Source organism: Lagenorhynchus albirostris, chromosome 1, assembly GCF_949774975.1.
Source record: "Lagenorhynchus albirostris chromosome 1, mLagAlb1.1, whole genome shotgun sequence".
Taxonomy (NCBI): Eukaryota; Metazoa; Chordata; class Mammalia; order Artiodactyla; family Delphinidae; genus Lagenorhynchus; species Lagenorhynchus albirostris.
Window position 1 is genome coordinate 114,583,063 of NC_083095.1, and position 22,431 is coordinate 114,605,493.

Here is a 22,431-nt window from a genome sequence, read left to right on the forward strand (position 1 = left end):
TGCTTGAAAAACGTTTTTTTTGGAAAAAATTTAAAACATGTCTAATAGGAGAAAAAGGACACAGAAAACTTTCAAATAAACAAACAGCACTGGAAGGCACTAAGAAATTGAAAAGCATAGTTTAACCTTACTCTATTCTCTAAATTATAAACAGGGATAATATCTTATTGGGCATTGTCTCTCCCACAGAGAAAGCACCTTGTTTATGGTGGAAATAAACAACTCTCTGAAACCTGAAAAAAAAAATCACTGGATGAAGGTCAAATATGTAGAGGCATGATAGGGAAGGGCAAATGATTTAGAAATAACTGAGTGATGGAAAAGACATGATGATTCTCTGGTCTGACTTTTCTCTTTCTCCTCCAGACCATGGAAAGGCATTTTGGTCAGGTCATAAAACAGTCAAAGAAAGAAAGTTTTGTTTTGTTTTATTTATATGCTAGGAAGGCACTGGAAATTTCCTCTGAGACTAGCAAGGGGCAAACATACAAAAACCCTTAGCTAGGGTAGTTATAGAGTAAGGAATTATTTGAAAAGGATAGCGAGGGTTAGTGACATGCTTTTATACAAGAAACCTCATAACACAAAAGGCAGTCAGTAAAAGGTTCTGCTAAACATCAATATGGTTAGGAAGCACAAATACACTAGTGATGAAAACTTAAAAATTCTCCTAAAGGGACACAAAAGAAGACCTGAATGAATGAAGAGACATAATGTGATCTTGGCTAGGAAGATTTAATCTCAGAAAGGTCAATTCTCCCCAAGTTAATTTATAAAGTTGCCAAGATTCCAATAGAACTACATTATGGATTTTTTTGAAAATAACAAGTCAAGGCAATTTTCAAGTTCAAATAGAAATAAAAACAAGCAAGAATAATCAGCACAGTTCCAAAAAAGGAGAGTGAAGATTAACTTTATCAGATAAAACATACCACAAACCACAATAATGAACAGAATTGGAAAACTCAGGAAGAATCAAATTTATAGGAATTTAGTATACGATAAAGACATTTCAAATTTGTGAGAAGATAGGCAAATTACTTAGAAAAAAAATATCTGGGTTTCTACCTCATACCTTATAAACAGAATGTTACAGATTAAGCAATATTTAAAATGTTAAAAAGTAAAACCAAAATGTATTAGAGCAAACCTGGGGATATTAAAAAAATATATTCTAAGAGTGGAGGAGCCATTGAGTATGACATCAAACCTGGAAGGCATAAAAGAGATTGAGTGATTTGATTACAACCCCCCAAATTTGTACATGGCAAAAACTACTAAATCAAAGTTAAAAAAAAAGGCAAGCTGGGGAACATATTTGGTACCATAATAATAGGTAAAAAAATCATTTCCTTAATATATAGAGAGCCTTTTGTTCTAGACATTGGGGATCTAGCACTGGAGGACGGTTGTGTGCCAGTCAGTTGAAGGCTTAGAAGATGGAAGAGAATTCTTCTACGTTGGAAGGTGGGTTCTGAAGAGGAAGGGTCAAGGAGAAGAGCTGGGAAGAAAAGAAATGTTTTCTGGGAGAAAAGGATAGGGGTTTCTGCAGCAAGGTTGGTTTCTTCTGGCTAGCTCCAGTGGGAGGTTAGAGACTGAGGCAGAAAGGAAGGTGAGGTGTAGGAGAGAGGAAGACAGATAGAATTATTCTGGGAAAAGGAATCTGGATGGGAAGTAAAACAGACTCCTTTTCTTTCTTAGCCTATTTTCTTCTTTATATCTTCTATGGGAACTGATATCTCATTAATTTCTTTTCCTTCTTTTTATTGCCCAAACTCCATTCTCTCTCCCTTCCCTCTAACCCCTTACTTTTTCTCTCCATCAATGTTTACTTTCCTTCTCTCTCTCCTTTCCTTTCCTTTAAATGATCATGATATAGGATCTATATATCTAAAAATTTGTCTTGCACATATTAAATCACATTTTACTTCTCTGGTCTCAATTTCAAAAGTGTTAGAGTTGAACTTTTATATTTCACTCTCTTGAAAAAAAGACTAATAAAAAAATACGGTCACTGATTATTTTTCTGCAGATTAATAAAATTTATTAATAAAAGGGTTCTCACTTCTGCTGTGAAGGATTATGAAAATATTCAGAGCTTGGAAAATCGTACCAAAAATATTTCTTTAAAATCTTCTTAAAGACTTCTCTTTTTTTTTTTTTGCTGTACGCGGGCCTCTCACTGCTGTGGCCTCTCGCGTTGGAGCACAGTCTCCGGACGCGCAGGCTCAGCGGCCATGGCTCACGGGCCCAGCCGCTCCACGGCATGTGGGATCTTCTCGGACCGGGGCACGAACCCGTGTCCCCTGCATCGGCAGGCAGACTCTCAACCACTGTGCCACCAGGGAAGCCCAAAGATTTCTCTCTTAAAGGTCTACTTATTGAATTTATGTTACCCAAGTAAACTTGTGAAGAGGGAAAAAAACTAAGTAAGGGCCTATTTTTAAAAAACCCGTTTCAGTTCCAAGAGGAAGTATAGTTACACATTTGAACATTGTTTAGAAAGAATGAGTTTTCATTTTCTGTCGAGAATGCCTCCCTATTAAACATGTATCAGCTAATATTCTTCACAAAATAATTTTCTAAGTATCAATGTATGTTACTTTATTACTAACCTCAAAGCTAATATGCAACTGCCCACAATTTAACAGAGTCAAAGTCCAGAAAGAAAGCATATAGAGGTACAACAAACATTATATTATACGGTAATTGTGTAAAATACATACAACTAAACCTAAAGTTACAAGGGGTGCAAATATCAAATATTACACAATTATCTATTATAGCCACACTTTATTGTACTAGGGCATACACTGCCTAAGAGTGAGCCTCTTCTGAAAATCACAATTGTTTTCTTTAAATGGTAGGATTTTATATATTCAGTCACAAACTAAATGTCAAAGACAAGACTTCTCTGGTCATTAGCTACACAGAAGATAAATAAGCACAGATTCATGTGTTTGAATTCCTAGGGCCTTTCATAAATAAACTCCTACATGCTTACATCTACTGAAATTATAAGGTGCATTCTGAGGGAATTCAAACTTTGAGACATGAGACCACAAAATGAAGTGAAGCAGCTCTACCCGCAGAAACTGAACTGTGAATAAGGTACCTGTGATACGTGCGTGTGGGCAAAACTTGGAGCAGGTTACCAAATAATGAAATGCTGTTAAAGGTTTTTTAAGTTACTAAATAAAGAATTTTCTTTCTTTACAGCAGACATCCTTCATTTCAAACAGAATTCCATTATTCAGGTTTCCCTGTGCACCAAAATGCCAGGTACAGAAAATTCTACTCAATAAATTTCTAAATTAAAAAAAAAAGACTGTTATATGACAAATCAGAGAAAAACTAAAATGAAAAACAAGGTAATCAAATAATGGAATTAGACTTAACAGAGGATACCAAGTTCTCTGATTGCCAGAGGAAGGGCTAACTACAGTCTATGATTTAAAGAAAAATAGTTCTTTCTTTCTGTTATTATGAATTCCCCAACAAAGTAAAGTCTCATTAGTGCATATAAAAAATTCCCAGAAAGCTTTGCTGCAAAAGCACTACTTGTCCTTGAACTTTCTTTCTCAAGACGTTTGGGTGTGTGATGCAGAGCCCAGCACTGGGGAAGGGTCCCTCAGCCTTACAGTTCTGGAGACTTCAGCAGACCTTGATCAAAGAGGCATGACTGCTGAGGAAGCCACACATGCAAAACCCTCCAAAGCAGACTGAGGCCAGCACACTGGGTGATTTCAGTCAATGTGGTAGAATAAGGTGCTATCTTTTGATGATAAGGTTCCTTCAGTGGGAACCTCAAGGGGCAAATGTTTTTGTTCCCTTTTCAGATCATGAATTTTTGTGCTTGAAGAAACCTCAGAGGTCGTCTGGTACAACCCTGTCACTCTGTAAAGGAAGAACCTGAGGTCCAGAGAAGGTCAGACACTCACATGGTCACTCAACTCACAAGCAGCAGAGCTTGCAACTAAGACTCCAGGCTCCAAATCCCTGTCCAATTCTATTCCAAGTACATACTCTCTGCCTCTTCTTCACGCACCCCAAAGGCAGGTGGTTCTGCCCAAATCCTTGACTGGACTTCCTCTTATCCTGTCATCCGTGAAGATGGTTAAATTCTTCTGGCCCCCCATAAATGTGGCTTTTTATTAGATGACTTATATTCTCTCCCTCTCTCTCTCTTAGTCTCCTCCTTTTCTATGAGCCCTCCCGCCCACTCCCACCCCAAGCATGATAGGAAAAGTAACAGGAATTATATTTCATAGAAGAGTTCCTAATTAGTAGAGCCTCCTCAAATATTCCACATATTTAACTTACAAATACTAAATTGTGTTCTTACTTTAATGGAGGGGGAACACGACATCGTTTTAGAAAACTCTGAAAAACTAGAAACAGTTAATGACTTAGTTACAACAAATGCTTTCATTTATAAACATTACAACCTCTATTCCCTAACCCTTAAGAATGCCATCAGTAATGGCCACTCATTCTACAGAAATATCCTTAGCGGAAAGAAATGTTTAACAAATTCTTGGGTAAAATAAACAAATGTCCAGGGAAGTAATTTTTATTTCACACATTAACTTCATTTGAATAGTTATTTTTTCTTTGGAGTATAGTAAAATAAGAAATTAGATATTTTCTTTTTAGTTTAACCAAATATTTATAAAATCTCACCTCTAATTCCTCAGCCTGTTCTGTGTTATCTTCTTCTGAGCCACTGGTTTTAGGTAAGTAAGTCATTTTTAATCTCAGATAACCTTTAACTCTTGATTTGTGACTGTAGAAAAGAAAATAATAATTCACAAAATTTTAATACTAAGAAGAAAAGCACTCATTTAATAAGAGTTTACTGAACATCTACTAGCTACTAGAGGAGATTCAAAGACAAGTTCCAGTGCAGAAGATATTTAAGAAAAGGAATAGATGGTGGAGACAAAGGAACATCCATAAATAAATAATTGTTATGAGATAAATAAGGAACTATGGAAGTTTAAGTGAAAGATCAGAGAGAATTTGAAAGAGAAGTTGGCATTTGAGTTGGGGCTAGAAGACTGGGGAGGATTTTGATCTGTGGCAGTGAAGGGAAAGGCATATGGGTAGAGAAGAGAGCAAAAACAAGGAAATAGATGGGAAACCTGGGGTACAGTTAAGGAAATGGCAGTAGCTGAGACTGGCTGAATTACAGGATACATAAAGGGAGTGGAAATGGTCCAGCTGATGAGATCCATGTGAAATAAGAGAACTTTTAGATTTTATTTTGCATAGAATTTTGGGACTAGGGAAAGTCATCCTCAGAGATGTGCTTTAGGGATAATAATCTAACCATGTTGTATAAGATGACAGAAAAGTGGAGAGCAAGGATGGATAACTGCCTGAAACCTAGTGTCTTTGACAGCTGTTTGAATCTGTCATACGTTAATTTACCTCACCTGTTTTCATATTGTATCTTGTCTCACCTCTTTGAATAATGAGTTGTCTAAGTTAAGGGCTGCTGCCCAGTGTAGTAACATTTAAGGATTTTAAAACCTGTCTTTCTTAAGCTTCTAACTGAAGACCTAACTCTCTCTATTGCCCCCACCAAATCTAGCATCCTGTTTACTTAAGAAATCCTTGCTTGTCCTAGCTTTCTGTATAGGTTTTTGGGGTATTTTTTTTAAAACGGATTTCAGTTATGTAATATGACATAAAAGTCCTAATCTTTTATCCTGTCTTCAAGAGATACTCCCCTACCCCACCTCACCGCCAATGCCTCCCTTAAGCTTTTTCCCAGGCCACTAACGTGACTCCTGTCTCCATAGTTAAGGGGGTGTGAACACTCTCACTTGTTATAAAAGATGGATACAGAAAACTTACTCAGATAATATTTTATAGGAGAGTTTCTCCACAATGATAGGTTTTATTATGTTTTTCCAACTAGATAATATGCCTGTGGGTTTGGGCTTAGTGATGCTCAAAAAAATCTAAGAATGTAGTTGGATAAAGCTCTTTCTGCACTTGCAGTAATACCCAGTGCAGACAGAAGATGTGTTTTGAAGATAAAGATACCGGAAAGCATTTGACAAATTGAAAAGCAGGTTACTAGAGCAACCAAATAAGAGAAGAAAGAAATATTTAGTTATTCTTGATAGACAGATGTCACAGTCAGTCCAAAATTAAAGGAAGAAAAGAGACTTATATTGCAAGACTTCTAGAGAAATTAAATATGTGGTTTCTCTTATAGATGGTAAATATGAACACAGTCAGAAAGCACTGTCCCCTTTATTTTAATAATTTATATTACAATGAATACTTAAAAATTTTGATAAAAATATAAAATATTTTAATCAAAAATTTTACTAAGTTCCCATACTATATTTTTCAATTGCATTTTCTAGTTTTAAAAACAAAACATATAATGTTGTTTTCACAGATTTCCTTCCTCTGCTTTACTCTGCCCTTTCTGACAGTAAAGCCACATACACATCTTCACTAGATTTTACTTGATTCTGTGGTTCAGAAGATCAAAAGGAGTTTTATTTACAGCTTAAACTTAAAAATTTTGACAAAAATAAAGTAATTCAGTTTAGGAAAATGGAATTATGAACAGGCTATTGGGTTGTAAATTATAGTCTTTGCTCATGTTATTTTCTCTAAATATTTGAGTTTTCTGAAATATCTTTTTTTAAATGAAAGTATGCTAAATGTAGTTATATATCCCTGAAAATGGTTTTGTGTGTATCAAGTTGGATTTGTTTTTTGGCTGTGCTATACACCTTGCAGGATCTTACTTCACGGACCAGGGACTGAACCAGGGCCATGGCAGTGAAAGTGCTGAGTCCCAACCACTGGACCACCAGGGAATTCCCTGGATGTTTTTTTTTTTACATGAATTGATGTTTGTGATTTTTTAAAGCGCAGTATGACAAAATTACATATACTGTAAGATATAAAATACATATAAACGAATGACAAATTTCATTCTCATAGTATGATAAATATAAGGGAGACAAGTCTTTCCCAAAGGGGTATGATCACTTTTTTGTATTTTCAGAATTTTTGCACTGTGCCTATATTACTTTTTAATCAGAAATAGCAAAAAAGCTTTTAAAAACTAATATTTGTATGTAGCTTATTTACAAAGGTTGAAACTGAATTTCCAAAGAGGTTACTGTAAGGTATAAAGAGATTAAAAAAAATTTCAAATGTTATTATTTTATATTTACTGACCTTCTTGGGTGAAGAACAAAATCCTTAAATGTATATGGTCTCTCCATTCTTGGATTTTCTGTCTAGAATAAAACAGTGGGTTTTTAAGATACATCTGTAACACCAAAAATACATACTTTTCAAGAATATCCATTAACTATGACCTAAGGCATAATCGAAGTTAGAGGTGAGAAAAAAGTAGCTTTAGCTTATTAAACGGTCAACAGTTGGTAACTTGACAGCACTTTCACTTTCCTGCACTGTAGGAATTGCACCTGGCATCACAACTCAGTATAAAACTAGCTGAGCAGGTGTGTCGTGAAGACAAAGGGAGGGTAAAAGTGGAAAAACAGTAGAGAATGGTTAGTATGCTTGCGCCCCAAAGAAATATGGAATAGGTACAATGTCAGCAGGCTGGCGTGGTTAGACCATAGAGACAGTTCTAGGAGAACAAAAAAGTAAGCAGCTTGGAAAATAAGACTGGATTAAATTCATTATCAAAAGCTTGCAATGTCTAAAGACTACAGAGAGACAATAAACATCTGAAAAGACTGATAAAGAAGTATTACTTCTCTTTCTTATCAAGCTCAGCAGCCCTTTGTTTTTATTCTCCTTTACTTCTCTGCTGCACTTTGCATTGTTAACTACCCATTCAGTCTTGAAACTCTTTTAAATTCTCATGACATCATTTTACTTCGTTCTTTTCCGATTTCTCCTGGTCTGTCTTCTCTTTCTCCTTTGACAGAGCCACACTGATGAACGTTCAATGTTTTAGCCTTCAATGCTCTCATCCCTCTCGTTTGGACAGCCCATTCTTCTCAGAGATTCTGCGGTTACCTTAACAATGATAGCTCTCAATCCTTCCAGACCCTTTTCCCTACACAACTTATTTTTATATCTCTGTCAGCTGCCCACTTTAAGCTTTCATTTTTCTTGTTTACTACTGATATGCAATATGGCCAAAAATAAATTTATCATATCTCAAAAAAAAATGGCTTTCCTCCTATGTTTTCTACTTGAGATAGTACCCTTATCTCGCAAGTTCAACTTGTATTATCTTTACTTTTTGCTTAATTTTATTTTTTTCAACTGGAGCTCCATGTTAAAAACCAGATCCAGTAACGTTATGTTATGAAATGTTCCCTGCATCTGTCTGTTTTCTTCTGTTGCTATATGCTTGGTCCAGGTTCAGTTTCATGCCCATATTGTTGTAATTGATCTTAGTTTCTTTTTGTGAGACTAAGCTCTCCCCATTCTAGTTATTCAATAGAATATTTCCAAAGTGATCTTCCTCAAACAATGCTTTCATGATGTCAACCAACTTCAGTGGCTCTCTATTTCTTACTGGGGTTCATGTAAGAGATTTTTTTTTTTTTTTTTTTTGCGGTACGCGGGCCTCTCTCTGTTGTGGCCCCTCCCACTGCGGAGCACAGGCTCCGGACGCGCAGGCTCAGCGGCCATGGCTCACGGGTCCAGCCGCTCCACGGCATGTGGGTTCTTCCCGGACCAGGGCACGAACCCGCGTCCCCTGCATCGGCAGGCGGACTCAACCACTGCGCCACCAGGGAAGCCCACGTAAGGGAATTTTGAAAATAAAATGGAAAACTGAGATGAGTTTTCAGAAAACAATATGCTCAAGAAATAATAGCAGTATACACTTCACAAATCAAATATTTACATTTACTATATTGTGTATCTGTAAGTATTTATTAAAATAAAAAGAATAAACATAAAAAGTAAAATCATGGACATCTATACTAACCGGTAATGGATAAAGAGGAACATCCACTTGACCTAGGAAATCATCTCTTGTCTACAAAAGAAAGAAGAAAAAATGACATTAGTAATATGCTTGATCTTTTTGGAAAACTTTGATGAGCTATTGTCATCATTCACAAAAATACATCGAATTTTTTTTTTTTGTTTAACCCTATTAAGTATCAATGAAAAAATCAATGGAAAATAAAAGGTAATATGCTACAACTTCTGGTAATGGCAGAATGGAGTATATTAGATTGATCCTTCTGAAGATAATAACTATACACTCTGAAAATATATCAAAACAACTATTTGAAAGCACCACAGAGTGACCAAAAGTAAGCAGAAACTGGAAGTCAATCCTTGAAAGAATGAACTGTACTAGGTAGGATTCCTGTTCATATGGCTTTTCACCTGGTAGTACTCCACAGTTCATATGGTGGAATGATTGCAACTCAAAGAGAAATCTGAAATCTTACTCATTTGAGGAGTCCAAAGACTTACTTTGAAGTCAACAGTCTAACCGGAAAGTGAGGGGGACAACCCCTGAAAGGAAGAAGACACAAGAGTCCCTTCAAATCTACGTACAAACTCTATCCAAATTCCTAGCTGATCCCTGAACTGCATATGTGAAAGGCAACAGCTGGAAGGATGAAAGGACTCAGCATAGATTTCACAGTTGATGTTCACCTAAGGGGAGCTAGCATTTAGAGTTCAGCTAAGTTAATAACCTGCTAGAACAAAAATCAACTCTTTAGGGAAAGATAACAAAACTCATTGTATCCATCATGTGCCACACACACTGTCCAATATACATTAAAAATTACTAAACATGCAAAGAAATAGAAAAATGTGACCCAGTAGCAAGAGAAAAGGTAATTAATAGAAACTGACCACAAGATAAGCCAGATCTTGGAATTAGCAGACAGGAAAGTGAAAGTAGCTATTATAAAGATGTTCAAGGACATAAAATGGAAAATAAGGTCATAATAAATGAATGGATGGGGAATCTCAGCAGTGAAATGGAAACTATAAAAGGGAATTAAATGTATATTTTGAAATACATATAGAACTGAAAAATAGAATAACTGAATTAAAGATCAGTGGATCTGCTTAACGTATGATTGAAAATAACTAGAGAAAAGTTCTGTGAACCTGAAGATATATCAAAAGAATTTGTATAATATGAAAAATAAAGAGGACTTGTGGTAAAATATCAAGCAGTATAATATATGTGTAAGTGAAGTTCCAGAAAGATAGGAGGGGAAGGAAGAGAAAAAAGAAAGAGAGAGAGAAGAGAGAAAAATATTTAAAGAATAAAATCACCAGCTTCCCCAAATGTTAACATCTTACATAACCATAGCACAATGATCAAAACTAGGTGAAATATTTTTAGAGGAAATATTAACACTTTTATTTATTCATTCTTTTATTCTTAAGCTTTTTTAATTGTTAAAAAAAAACCCTGTACACGTAACAGACAGTAAATATCTGTCACCCATAATCTTTATCAATTTAAAAGTAAGCTTATGAAAACCTTGACCCTGCAATCACAGTTCCCGAAGGGCACTAGAGTTAACAGTTAAGTAACTTCTCTGAGATTTTTTTCCTGCATGCATCCACCCACATACTTAAATTTTTTTAAATTGAGGTATAATTGACATACAACATTACATTAGTTTCAGATGTACAACATAATGATTCAATATCTGGATATATTGCAAAATAATCACCATAATAAAACTAGTTAACATTGGGTACCTTACATAATTTTTGTTTCCTGTGATGAGAACTTTTAAGATTTACTCTCTCAGCAACTTTCAAGTATGTTATACAGTATTATTAGCTGTAGTCACCAGGCTGTAATTATGTCCTCATGACTTATTTATTTTAAAACTGTAAGTTTGTATCTTTTGACCCCCTTCACTCATTTACCCCACTCCTCATCCCCTGCCTCTCTGACAACCACCAATCTGTTCTGTATGAGCTTGGTTTTTGTTTGTTTTGTTTTTAGATTCCACATATAAGTGACAGCATACATTATTTGTCTTTCTTTGATTTATTTCACTTAGCATAATGCCCTCAAGGTCCATCCATGTTGTTGCAAATGGCAAGACTTCATTCTTGTTTTTATGGTTAATATTCCATTGTATGTGTGTGTATATATACATATACATCTATTGATGGACACGTAGGTTGTTTCCATAGCTTGGCTATTGTAAATAATGCTGCAATGAACGTGAGAGTGCATGTATCTTTTCAAGTTGGTGTTTTTGTTTTCTTTTGATAAATACCCCAAAGTGGAATTGCTGGATCATATGGTAGCTCTATTTTTAATTTTTTGAGGAACCTCCATACTGTTTTCCATAGTGGCTGCACCAACTTAGATTCCTACCAATAGTGCATAAGGGTTCCTTTTCTCTACATCCTTGCCAGCACTTGTTATTGACTTTTTGAAAATGGCCATTCTGACAGGTGTGATATGATAGCTCATTGTGCTTTTGATTTGCATTTTCCTTATTAGTCATAATGAACATCACTTCATGTGTCTGTTGGCCATCTGTATGTCTTCTTTGGAAAAATGTCTATTTATATCCTCTATCCATTTTTTAACTGGATTGTTTGGTTTTTTTTGCTATTGAGTTGTATAAAAAACCAGGAATAACATTAACTCATCTACGGACCTTACTCAAATTTCACCAACTGTCCTACTAATTTTGGTCCAGAGTTCATTTTAGGATCATACACTGCGTTTAATTGTCATGTCTCCTTAGTTTCTTTGAATCTGGAAAGTACCTCAGTCTCTTTGTCTTTCATAATATTGACATTTTAAAAGCATACTGGCTAATTATAGGATATCCCTCAGTTTGGGTTTGTGTATTATTTCTTCATGGCTGAATTTAGGTTATGCATTTTTTTGCAAGAATACTATAAAAGTGATGTTGGTGCGCTTCTCAATGCATCATATCAGCAGGCAATAAACCCTGAATCTTATACATTATGGACAGTTAAGGACCATTAAATATTTGAGTAAAGACTTTAACATGAGAAACAGAGACCTAATCCAAAAAAAAACAAACAGCAAGAAGGCAGTCAGATGAATAAGAATCAAGTCAGACTGCAGGAGAAATACTTGAGAAAAACTGTAATTAATATTCTCAGAGATAAGAGATAAACATCTATCAAACAGAATAGGAGGGTATAAAAAAAGCAATTAAAGAACAAGAAAGAACTCTTGGGAATTAAAAATATAACTGAAATTAAAAGTTTAAGATAGAATTAGAAAATAGAGTTAAAGAAATTTCTCAGAAAGTAGAACTAAAAGACAAAAGAAAAGACTGTAGGATTCCCAAAATAAAGAAATTACAGGATAAATTTTAAAAGTCAACATTTAAGCAGTAGGCATTCCAGAAAGAAAAACAAAAAGGGAAGGAATTATCAAAGAAGCATTTTAAGAAACTTTCCCTAAACTCAAGAAAATGAATTTTGAGAGTGGAAGGCCTCACTGAGTTTTAGGTAAAATACCTGAAGAAAAGACCCACAGAAAGGCACAATACTGTGACATTTCGAAGCACCAGAGATAAAGAAATTCTAAGAGCTCTGAGAGGAGAAAACAGATCATACCCCAAACTGAAAGACAAGAGAATAATGATTTCAAAATTGTGAGAGAAAAATATATCCTACAAAGAATTCTAGATCCAGCCAAAATATCTTTTTCAATAATGAAGGCAGAATAAAGACATTGGTGTTCTTCTAAGGTAACGGAGGATATATTTCACCAAAATGAGGGAGGACAACATGGTAAGGGAAAATGCAGGGGAGTCAAGACAGGAGAGAAGAAAAGAGGATTCCCTAGAATTATGGGGAAGGGAACTGTCAGAATGACAGTAGTGTAAGACCTACAAAACAACCAGTGCATACTGGAGCAGGAGGATGGAGAGTTATAAGAGGGATGCTTCCACAGGAATAGGAATAATCATAGCCAGCTCACAGGGTTTTGTGAGAATTAAATGAGATAATATACATAAAGTACGTTGCATAATACCTAGCAAGCAATAAGTTTTCAATAAATGTTAGCTGTTATATTTGAAATGCTAGATTTTATAATGAAACCCCTGCTCCCTTTTCCCATGGACCAGTCTTTGGACAGGTCAAACAGGTACATACAATAAAAGGAGCATGGCTGCAGACTGAAGCCTAGCAAATTAGCTTAGTTTAGGGCCATATTCCTATTCCAGAACATGAGTTGATGGTAATTTTTTGAAATGGACAAATTAGCTTTAATTATATCCTCAAGGCTATGCTGTGGCATGTTTATTTCTGTTTTTATGGCAAGTAGATGTTATACTCCATAAATTTGATCTTTAAGAAGATAAATAACAAAGTAAAATACAACAAAATACAGTTAAATCTCAATCAAGATGACAGAGGGATAAATTATTTTGGTTAACTGAATTATCTAATTAACTTAGGTTTAGACTTAACCAGATAAGGAAATAAAACACTTTTGAGGGGTTTAGTCTTACTCAATAGCCTTGCCCTCAGTAAACGGAATTCAGTGAACATCTATCTGTTTGATGATTCATGATTTTTCAGTGCTTCAAAAACATGGCTGTGGTCCATTATCACTAGAGGAACACAAGTAGAGAACAGGGTTTCTTAACTTGGGCATTATTGACAATATAAGCCAGGTAATTTTTTTTTTGTGGGGCTGCCCATGCACTGAAGGATGTTCAGCAGCATCCTGGGCCTCTACCCATTAGATGCCAGCAGTACTCCTCCACCAGCTGTAACAATGAAAAATATCTCCTGGCATTGCCAAATTTCCCCTGGGTGGCAACATTGAGAACCACTGCTAAAGAATGTAGAAAACAGAATGTGTCAACCAATGAGTAAAAGACACCCCACTTTGAAAATAACAGCTTTACTCAGATATAATTCACATACTATACAATTCACCCACTTAAAGTGTACAATCAATTTTGGAACATTTTCAACACCCCCAAAAGAAAATCCATATCTATCAGCAGTCACTCCTCATTTCCGCCCTCTTTCCTTAGCCCTAGGCAACCACCAATCTACTTTATATCTCTATTGCTTTACTTACTCTGGACAATTCACATAAATGAAGTCATATAATATGTGGTCCTTTATGACCAGCTTCTTTCATTTATAAGAAACATTTTCAAGGTTCATTCATGTTGTAGCAAGTATCAGTACTTTATTCCTTGTTTTTACTGCTGAATATTATGTTATATGGATATACCATATTATTTATCCATTTATCTGTTGATTGACATTTGGGTTGTTCCCATTTTTTTGGCAATTATAAATAAGGCTGCTATAAACATTCGAGTACAAGTTTTTGTACTGACACATGTTCTCATCTCTCTTGGGTATATACTTAGGAGTGGAATTTCTGGGCAATACGGTAACTCTGTTTAATCTTTTAAGGGACTGAAGACTCTCCAAAGCGGCTGCACCATTTTATATTCCCACCAACATTGTAAGAGGGTTTTAGTTTCTCTATATCCTTGCCAACACTTATTATTACCTATCTTTTTTATATAGCCCTCCTAGTGGGTGTGAAGTGATATCTCATTATGCTTTTGTTGGCCTTTCCCTGAGGCAATGATACTGAGCATCTTTTCATGTGTTTATTGTGCTCCTTATTTCTTAAAACCTTTTAACTTACACATCTTTCCTAGAGATTCAGTCTCTATTACAGAGGCAGTGCCTGGTCACTGTGGGGCAGAAAGAAAACATCTTACCCCATATTCCTTTTTCACTGATTGCACTGTGTGAACAAGAGCATAGAGCAAAAATTCCACTGAAACCTCCCTTGTCTCAAGTAATTCTGGTATATAAAAATGTATTTTAGAAAGTTCTTGTTACACACCTTCCTTCTTTAAAAGAAGTGATCTAAAATGAGCTTCTTAACGACTACTTTAAATTAAACGATCCCAAAGAACTATATTTCTCATATTAGAAGAATGAACAAATTTTCCAACCTAAAAATCTATATGCATGGTCTGAGGTGATGCAGAATACAAAACTGGGAACTACCCTGGAAAGTCTGGGACATATGGTTACTATAAATAGAGGACAATTAGAGGTTCTTTTTTCCATTTACAAAGAAAAAGTAATAGTTTAAAATTCATCCCTAATGAAGGCAAGTCAGTCTGTGATGTTCAATAATGTTTCCCTAGCCAACCGATTATTCCAAACTCAACATCAGGCATTTCCTTGTAAGAATTAATTTCCTATATTTGAACTGCATACAGCTTCATAAAGCAAATTTGCATTTGGTAAAAATATAAGTAATTGAAGAATGCCTGAAAATCTGAGAAAGAATTTAGAACAGAAGGTGATTTTAAACACGACCATTTAGGTCACAGTTTAGTCATTATATAGTACTTTTTCCAATATTCTAAAGATACGAATTTCTGTTTCTTAAACCAATTTTTAGAATATTAAAAGAGAAAAATCCAAATTGCTGTTTTTGCAAAACTTCAATTAGAACTATACATGGCTCTAAGTTTAGCAGGACAAGCTGTTATTAACTTTGATAAGGCTGCATAGTGACTGAATGTTCTGCTTCAAAAGAACCCAATGTTGGACTTCCCTGGTGGCTCAGTGGTTAAGAATCTGCCTGCTAATGCAGGGGCACGGGTTCGAGCCCTGGTCCGGGAAGATCCCACAAACTGCGGAGCAACTAAGCCTGTGCACCACAACTACTGAGCCTGCGCTCTAGAGCCCATGAGACACAACTCCTGAGCCTGCGCGGCACAACTACTGAAACCCGGGAGCCTAGAGCCCGTGCTCCTCAACAAGAGAAGCCACTGCAGTGAGAAGCCCGCGCACCGCAAGAAAGAGTAGCCCCCACTCGCGGCAAGTAAAGAAAGCCCACGGGCAGCAACGAAGACCCAGTGCAGCCAAAAATAAATAAATTTATAAAAATAAATAAAATAAAAGAACTCAATGTTACAGAAAAATCAGAATTTTAAGAACAGGTATGTTAAAGTGTCATAGCTTTGAAGAATACTTGGCTTTAAAAAAAGTTTCCACTAAATCTGAGTTATAGATAATTTCCCAGGGTAAATCTACTGTATAGAGCAAAATATTAAAGGAAGAATCACTTCCTCATAACCAGAGCCAAACGACAGAGCCAAAGTTTTCTGCTGTAATATCCAACTTTTCATTTCAATCACACATTCTAATCAGTAAAAATGAACTTTATACCTGGACATTAAATATAGCATAGTTTCAGTTTTCAGACTTAGCTATCAGCACTTTTCTAATCAAGATGATTTTTCAAGGTAATTTAAAAACAATAGTAACACATACACAGGATACAAAATTAAAAGAAAAAAGATTCCTAGGCTCCATCTATCTAACTGTATACTCTGTCCTCCCAAGAGAAAACAGCTGTTATTTTTTTGTGTTTGGTGTGTCTGAAACCATTCAGAGTTTTCTTTGATACACTCTTATGCATCTTGCTTTTTTTCTTGTCAGTATCTCTAGGACCTTGTCCAATATCAGTCCACAAAGAGATGCTTTACCTATTTGATGGGGATATAGTATATGCCATTGTATGGAATGCTGAAATTTAATTAGTTCAGATATTTAGGTTGTTTCTAATCTTTTGCCCATTACAAGCAATGCCTCAATGAATAAAGTTGCATTTATCATTTTGCGTATATACCCAATAATTTTTATTTTGTATAATAATAAATACTACACTAAACTAATCTGAACTAATCTGAAATGGAAGCAGATCTCAACGACTGACTGTATGTTACAGAAGGAAATAGTGTCCTGAGTAAGCCGAAAACCATATGTAAGTTTTCAAAGATAAGATCAAGATAAAAGATTCAAGATCAAGAAGTCTGTATTGAAATGAATATCTTGCTCACTAACTACTGTCTTCACACAGCTGCTTTCAAATTTTCTATGTGCAAATGTCATGATTCTTCTGTAGAGATCACTAACAGTCTAAAAAAAATTAACTGGGGCAGGCAGTTAAAAAGAAACAATAAATTCATAGCTATAAAAAGTTCAAGCCATGATTGATTATATTATTTAAATTAAGTCAACAGAGCAAGAGATATTTCAGAGATCATAAAAGATAAGAGTTAAAATCTCTGAAGCTGAGACACTAAAAGTGAAATTATCTAAAAACCTCTTTGTATAAATAGGTAGAATTTAAACTCTCATTCTACTATTTATGTTAAGAGGATAAATGTTTTCTTGATTTAAACACATGAAAAGTAAATATTTTGACATAGAGGATATTAACACGTGAAGCTCTGAGAAAAATAAGCAGAACTTTTATGAATGGGCCCATTTACAGTATTTTTTTAAAAACAAGAAACCATATATTTCCTGCTTTCAAAATTTTATAAAAACTATTATTTTTAATGAACATCTTTCCTCTCAAAATCCATACTACATGGATTTATACCACAACCTAAATATTATAATTAAAAAGGATTATGAAAATGACTCTAACTTCAGCTTAACTATTTTCTAACACATGCAAATCTTACTAAGTAAAACTGCTTTTTCCTTAGCTTTTTACAGAGCTTCTACCTTCCTATTTACATACTGACTCACTCTATACTGTGACCTGCTTATTTTACACATTTTTCTGGAAGTTCAAGATTTATTGCTTCAATCTTTTTTAGTATGTTGCGGGGAAAATGGTGTTAGCTAAAAAAACAGTATACTCTGATCTATGCTATAAAATCACAGTGCTATGGAGACTGGATGTCTTTGCTTCAAGCAAACACTCACCGCCCCAAACTCGTGATTTGCTCTGCTTGCCAGCCTGTCTGGTAGATTTAACTATAACACACAAACTGTACTTGTTCTTCGACAATAGCTTCATACTGCTTGAAAATTTCAGTACATGAATTCTGCAGCCTTTAGCAACGCTCACATTTTTAAAGGGATTTTAACCTAATAGGTGGGGGTAGGAAGGGAGTCAGGAGAAATCACTGTCTAAATCAGTTTCACTTTGAATTCTCCTCCTCTGAATTTCAGTTTCTTTGGAGGTCTCTATTTTATAATCATCACACACTCGTGAAAGCTGAAGATTGACCTTGACATGTTCCTCTATCTTTACATCCTGTAAAGTGTAGTTTGTAATTTATTGTGAGGATTTTCAAATAGAAAACATTTTAAAAATATGGTACAGAAGAGAAGGAATCTAAAGCAGGAGTAATGGGAATCAGGTTGTGTTATATCAAACATGCATAGGATTTTATTATTTTCAAAATTCAAATTTAATATATCCAACTGACTTTTATAAGCAATTTATATTGTACATCCCTAAACTAGAGGACTATAGAAGGAGAGAAGGAAGTTTTGCATTTATTACAATTTTCCTCCCCCTGCAAAAAAAAGTGAGGGGCTCATCAATTTTTCCCATTGTTTTGAATTTGCATTTCTAAACAAAGGAAATAGGAGGACTAAATATATAAAGTTATAACTAGGAAATACCCACAGCTAGACAACTGATAAAAGGGATAAAGATCTTTTCAGAGAGAAAATATATTCACTCTTGGTTAAAAACAGACACAGAGATTCACTCTTCTGAGCTCCAATAAATTATGGTACTACTTTTTTCTTTCTAGGAATGTCTGCCAAACTACCAGGGAAAGAAAAGAGGGCAAACTTTTGAAAAGACGGAAGCTAATATTCTCTGGAGAACTGTACCTGTAGTCTAAGTGAGAAACTAGCAGATGGCTGCCAGTGTTGAGAAAGATAGAGTGACTCTAATGCTAAGAAACCAGAGCTGTGTAAATCTCAGATACTTAATTTAAAAACAAGTTAAATGTGAGAAGGTGAACTAACATTATCACTTTAAAATGGATCAATGAAAGCTGTGGCAGTTGAGGAAGCAGCTGAGCTGCTTCTGCTCCCAACCTGACCCTAGAGTTTCGAAAGCTTCAGGTTGAGTTAGTCCATTCGAGTGGTTTTCAAACTTCAGCGTGTGTCAGAATCACCTGGAGGGCTTTTTAAAGCCAGATCACTGCCCTTCCCCACCACCCCCAGGTGATACTCAGGCAGCTGATCCAATAGTTACACCTAGAGAACCACATCTCTATTCAGTTCAATTTCTGGAGAAAACCAAGACGAGTAAACAATGATTGATAACAGCTGAAGATGAATGAGCAGGGCATCTAACTTTATCTGTTTTTATCCTATTTCCAAACAGATTTGGTAATTTTAAGATAACACACGATGTAAATAGCACTTAAAGATAACACAGAACAGCAACCCTCTAAAAGAAGCAAAAGGAGTCAGGGGTCTATGTATTTGCATTTCTTTTCTGCTAATATGTACAAATAAAAACATCTTTTCTAATTATGAGAATCCTCTTTCAAAATCTTTGAAGGCTTGCTATTACATAAATATCATTTCCCAAGTGTGTTCTGAGGAATAATGGATCTGCTGGATACTAAAAGAGTTCAAAGGTGGTCACATAATTGGGAAGCATTTGGTTAAACAAAGTTCAAAAGTTTATTTCCTGTAGGATTTTAGGAACTTTACTAGTATGCACTGTGACATCCCAAGAAATATAGCATGTGGCATTATACAAATTTATTAGTCAATGGGATGGGTTTTATATGAGGTATCTTACAAACTAGTGAGGAACACGCTGAAAAACATTGGTCCAGGGACTTCCCTGGCGGTCCAGTGGTTAAGACTCTGCACTTCCACTGCAGGGGGCACAGGTTCAATCCCTGGTGGGGGAAGTTCCACAAGCTGTGAGGTGAGGCCCCCCCCAAAAAAAGAAAAAAAAAATCGGTCCAGAGGAAACAATATAAACTCCTTAGCATGGGATTCTAGGTCCTATACTTTTTTTTTTAATGAAGATCATTTATTATAAAACCACTGACACTTTCCTTAAAAGGTTGAGCTTGCAATCACTTGAATGTGACAGAATTAAGAACAGTTGCCCCCACATTCATCCTCATCCGCATCTTTCATGTCACAGACAAAACTGGATGGACCCTTAGCCTCCTGACCTCCAGATTAGCACTCCCTCAAGTAACGCCATCCCCGTGCTGAGGTCAGCCACAAGCACTCATCTGGATTAGGAATTCCAGACCGGCCCCAGCCTTAGATCCTCCATTTTGTCTTTCCAATCTACCTTGCAGCCTTATCTACTGATGTTAATACAAGACTCTCAATAGAGTTTCATGCCTGTACAGGCTGAACAAATCCAGTATTTTGCCCTCTCAAACTTCCTTCGACTTCCTGGAAAATTTCTCTCTCTGCTTGTGTAAATCCTATCTCCTGATGAGGCCCAGTTCAATGCCATTTAAAAAAAATTTTTTTTTAACTTTATATTGGAGTATAGTTGATTAACAATGTTGTGTTAGTTTCAGGTGTACAGCGGAGTGATTCAGTTGTACATATACACGTATCTATTCTTTTTCAAATTCTTTTCCCATCTGGGTTATTACAGAACACTGAGCAGAGTTCTGTGCTGTACAGTAGGTCCTTGTTGGTTATATATTTTAAATATAGCAGTGTGTACATGTCAATTCCAAAAATCTTCTTGATAAGACTAAATTGCTAATCTCCTCCTCTGTAATTCTACTCTGTATCTTTTAACATCTGTATTATAGCTCCCTTCTACTCCAACTAGACCACACATTTTGTGGTCAACAAATGTTAGTGACTGGCTTCTACAGCCAGGCTCTGTACTAAGCGCGGAGAATGTTCCTGATGTCATGGAGTATACAGTCCTGCATCGTTGACAAACATGCACAGATAATTAAAGCATGCCTAAAAATTGTAAAGGAAAAGTACAGAATTCTATGGATGTGTATATAGGAGAGGGATTAAGGAAAACTTTTATTCTTTGTTATATCCCAATGTGCATTGCCTTTATAGGTACTTAATACTTAGAGATAAATTCTAAATTATTAGATAGTTCTAAAAATGAAAATGGGCCAGACTTACTAGAAAATTATATCATCTTTATGTCAATTAATTCCTCCTTTGTAAAAAACTATTTAAAAACAAAAACAAAACTATTTAGACCCAAGGAAGTACTCTATGATGTGCAGAGAACTTACCAGGAAGAAAACAGTAATAGTTCTAGCATTATTAAACCAAATCAGCAATGCGACAGGAAATGTGACAATACCAAAGTAAGATAGTATCAGATTTCCCTTGCTTGTTTGGGAAATAGACTCAAGTTCTGCTTGCCCAGTTCAAGAGGGTCAGTATATTGAACAGTGTTGGAGAAATAATCAAAAGGGTTACACGACCTGTTCCACTTCCAGCAATCTGACTACCTTCTTCAACCTGGACTTGAACTTAACTACCAATGTGATAACTTGGTAATGTCTGGGCTCTAGTCTGGTTTATTGATTCCCTGCCCATGTTTCTCACTGCTTTGACTATGGCTTATGTTCCTGGATCATTTACTCACTTTTCTGCCCCAGGGACTGAACTGTGTTTTCTTCCAGTTGTGAGAGGTTGTCTTCCTTATGAAGAGGTGGTGCAACCTCTTCCCTACACTTGTCCCCAGCCTTCCCCATCTGTTACTGACCTTTTTTCCCCTCTAGTGACCAGAAGCTACTCTCCCATCCTTGGCATATGGAATCCACCACTTGGAATATGCACAGCTGGTAAAGTTTGACAGACAGTATATTAGGCTTGAATCTCTATTACTCAAGTCCCACAGGAGTACAACCATGATCTCCAATGGCAAGTACCTTCAAATTAAAGAAATACATCCACGAGAGGTGAAATCCACAACTTACGTAGACTTAGAGATTCAGATAAAACTACCCCACTTAGTAGTTTAAATATAATCTAAGAATGTTTAAACAATGTTTAAAAGGAAGGTTAAAATAATTCCTAAGTTTTGCCATATACATGGTTAAGAAGTCATTATTTAGCTCATTGTTAGGTTAACTGCTCCAGCTTCCAATTTAATCATCCTTCAAGGTAACTGAATCTGAAATTTATAAGCCACTGAACTTCATGTTAAATACTTTTCTTCAGTGTACTAAACACCAGCTAGTACTTAGTGAGTCTGGAGAACACTGCTGACAATTCAAAATTTATCAAAGTTTTCGGTCTACAGATTAGGTCTTTTTTTTTAATAAGCTGCTTTACTGTCTTTTTAATTAATTAATTAGGCTGCTCTGGGTCTTATTTGAGGCACATGGGATCTTCGTTGCCACGTGTGGGATCTTTGCAGCATGCGAACTCTTAGTTGCAGCATGAGGGATCTAGTTCCCTGACCAGGGATCGAACCCCAGCCCTCTGCACTGGGAGCATGGAGTCTTAGCCACCTGACCACCAGGGAAGTCCCAGTCTACAGACTACTTCAATGAGGTGATCCTCCTGCAGACTCCCCTGATTCATGGGCAAACAGCCTTGAAGTTACAATCATTTCAACTCTCCTTAAGTTCTAACCATTATATACATATATATGTTATTTGACTG

The 22,431-nt window shown here is 35.8% G+C and overlaps 1 protein-coding gene across 6 annotated transcripts in view; it reads right to left on the reverse strand.

The window, feature by feature from the left end:
• The window catches only part of NEDD4 (NEDD4 E3 ubiquitin protein ligase), a 156,585-nt gene that overhangs the window by 39,152 nt on the left and 95,002 nt on the right, over positions 1–22,431 (reverse strand). For 4 of the 6 annotated variants that reach the window (XM_060150461.1, XM_060150434.1, XM_060150425.1 and 1 more), the window contains 3 exons: positions 8,957–9,007; positions 7,216–7,277; positions 4,684–4,786 (listed from right to left, as the gene is read on the reverse strand). The exons of 1 other annotated variant lie outside the window; for it this stretch is intronic. In XM_060150461.1, coding sequence (XP_060006444.1) covers positions 4,684–4,786; positions 7,216–7,277; positions 8,957–9,007 — 216 coding nt within the window. The remainder of the gene's footprint in view (positions 1–4,683; positions 4,787–7,215; positions 7,278–8,956; positions 9,008–22,431) is intronic. One more of the 6 variants, XM_060150443.1, reaches the window with a different exon arrangement.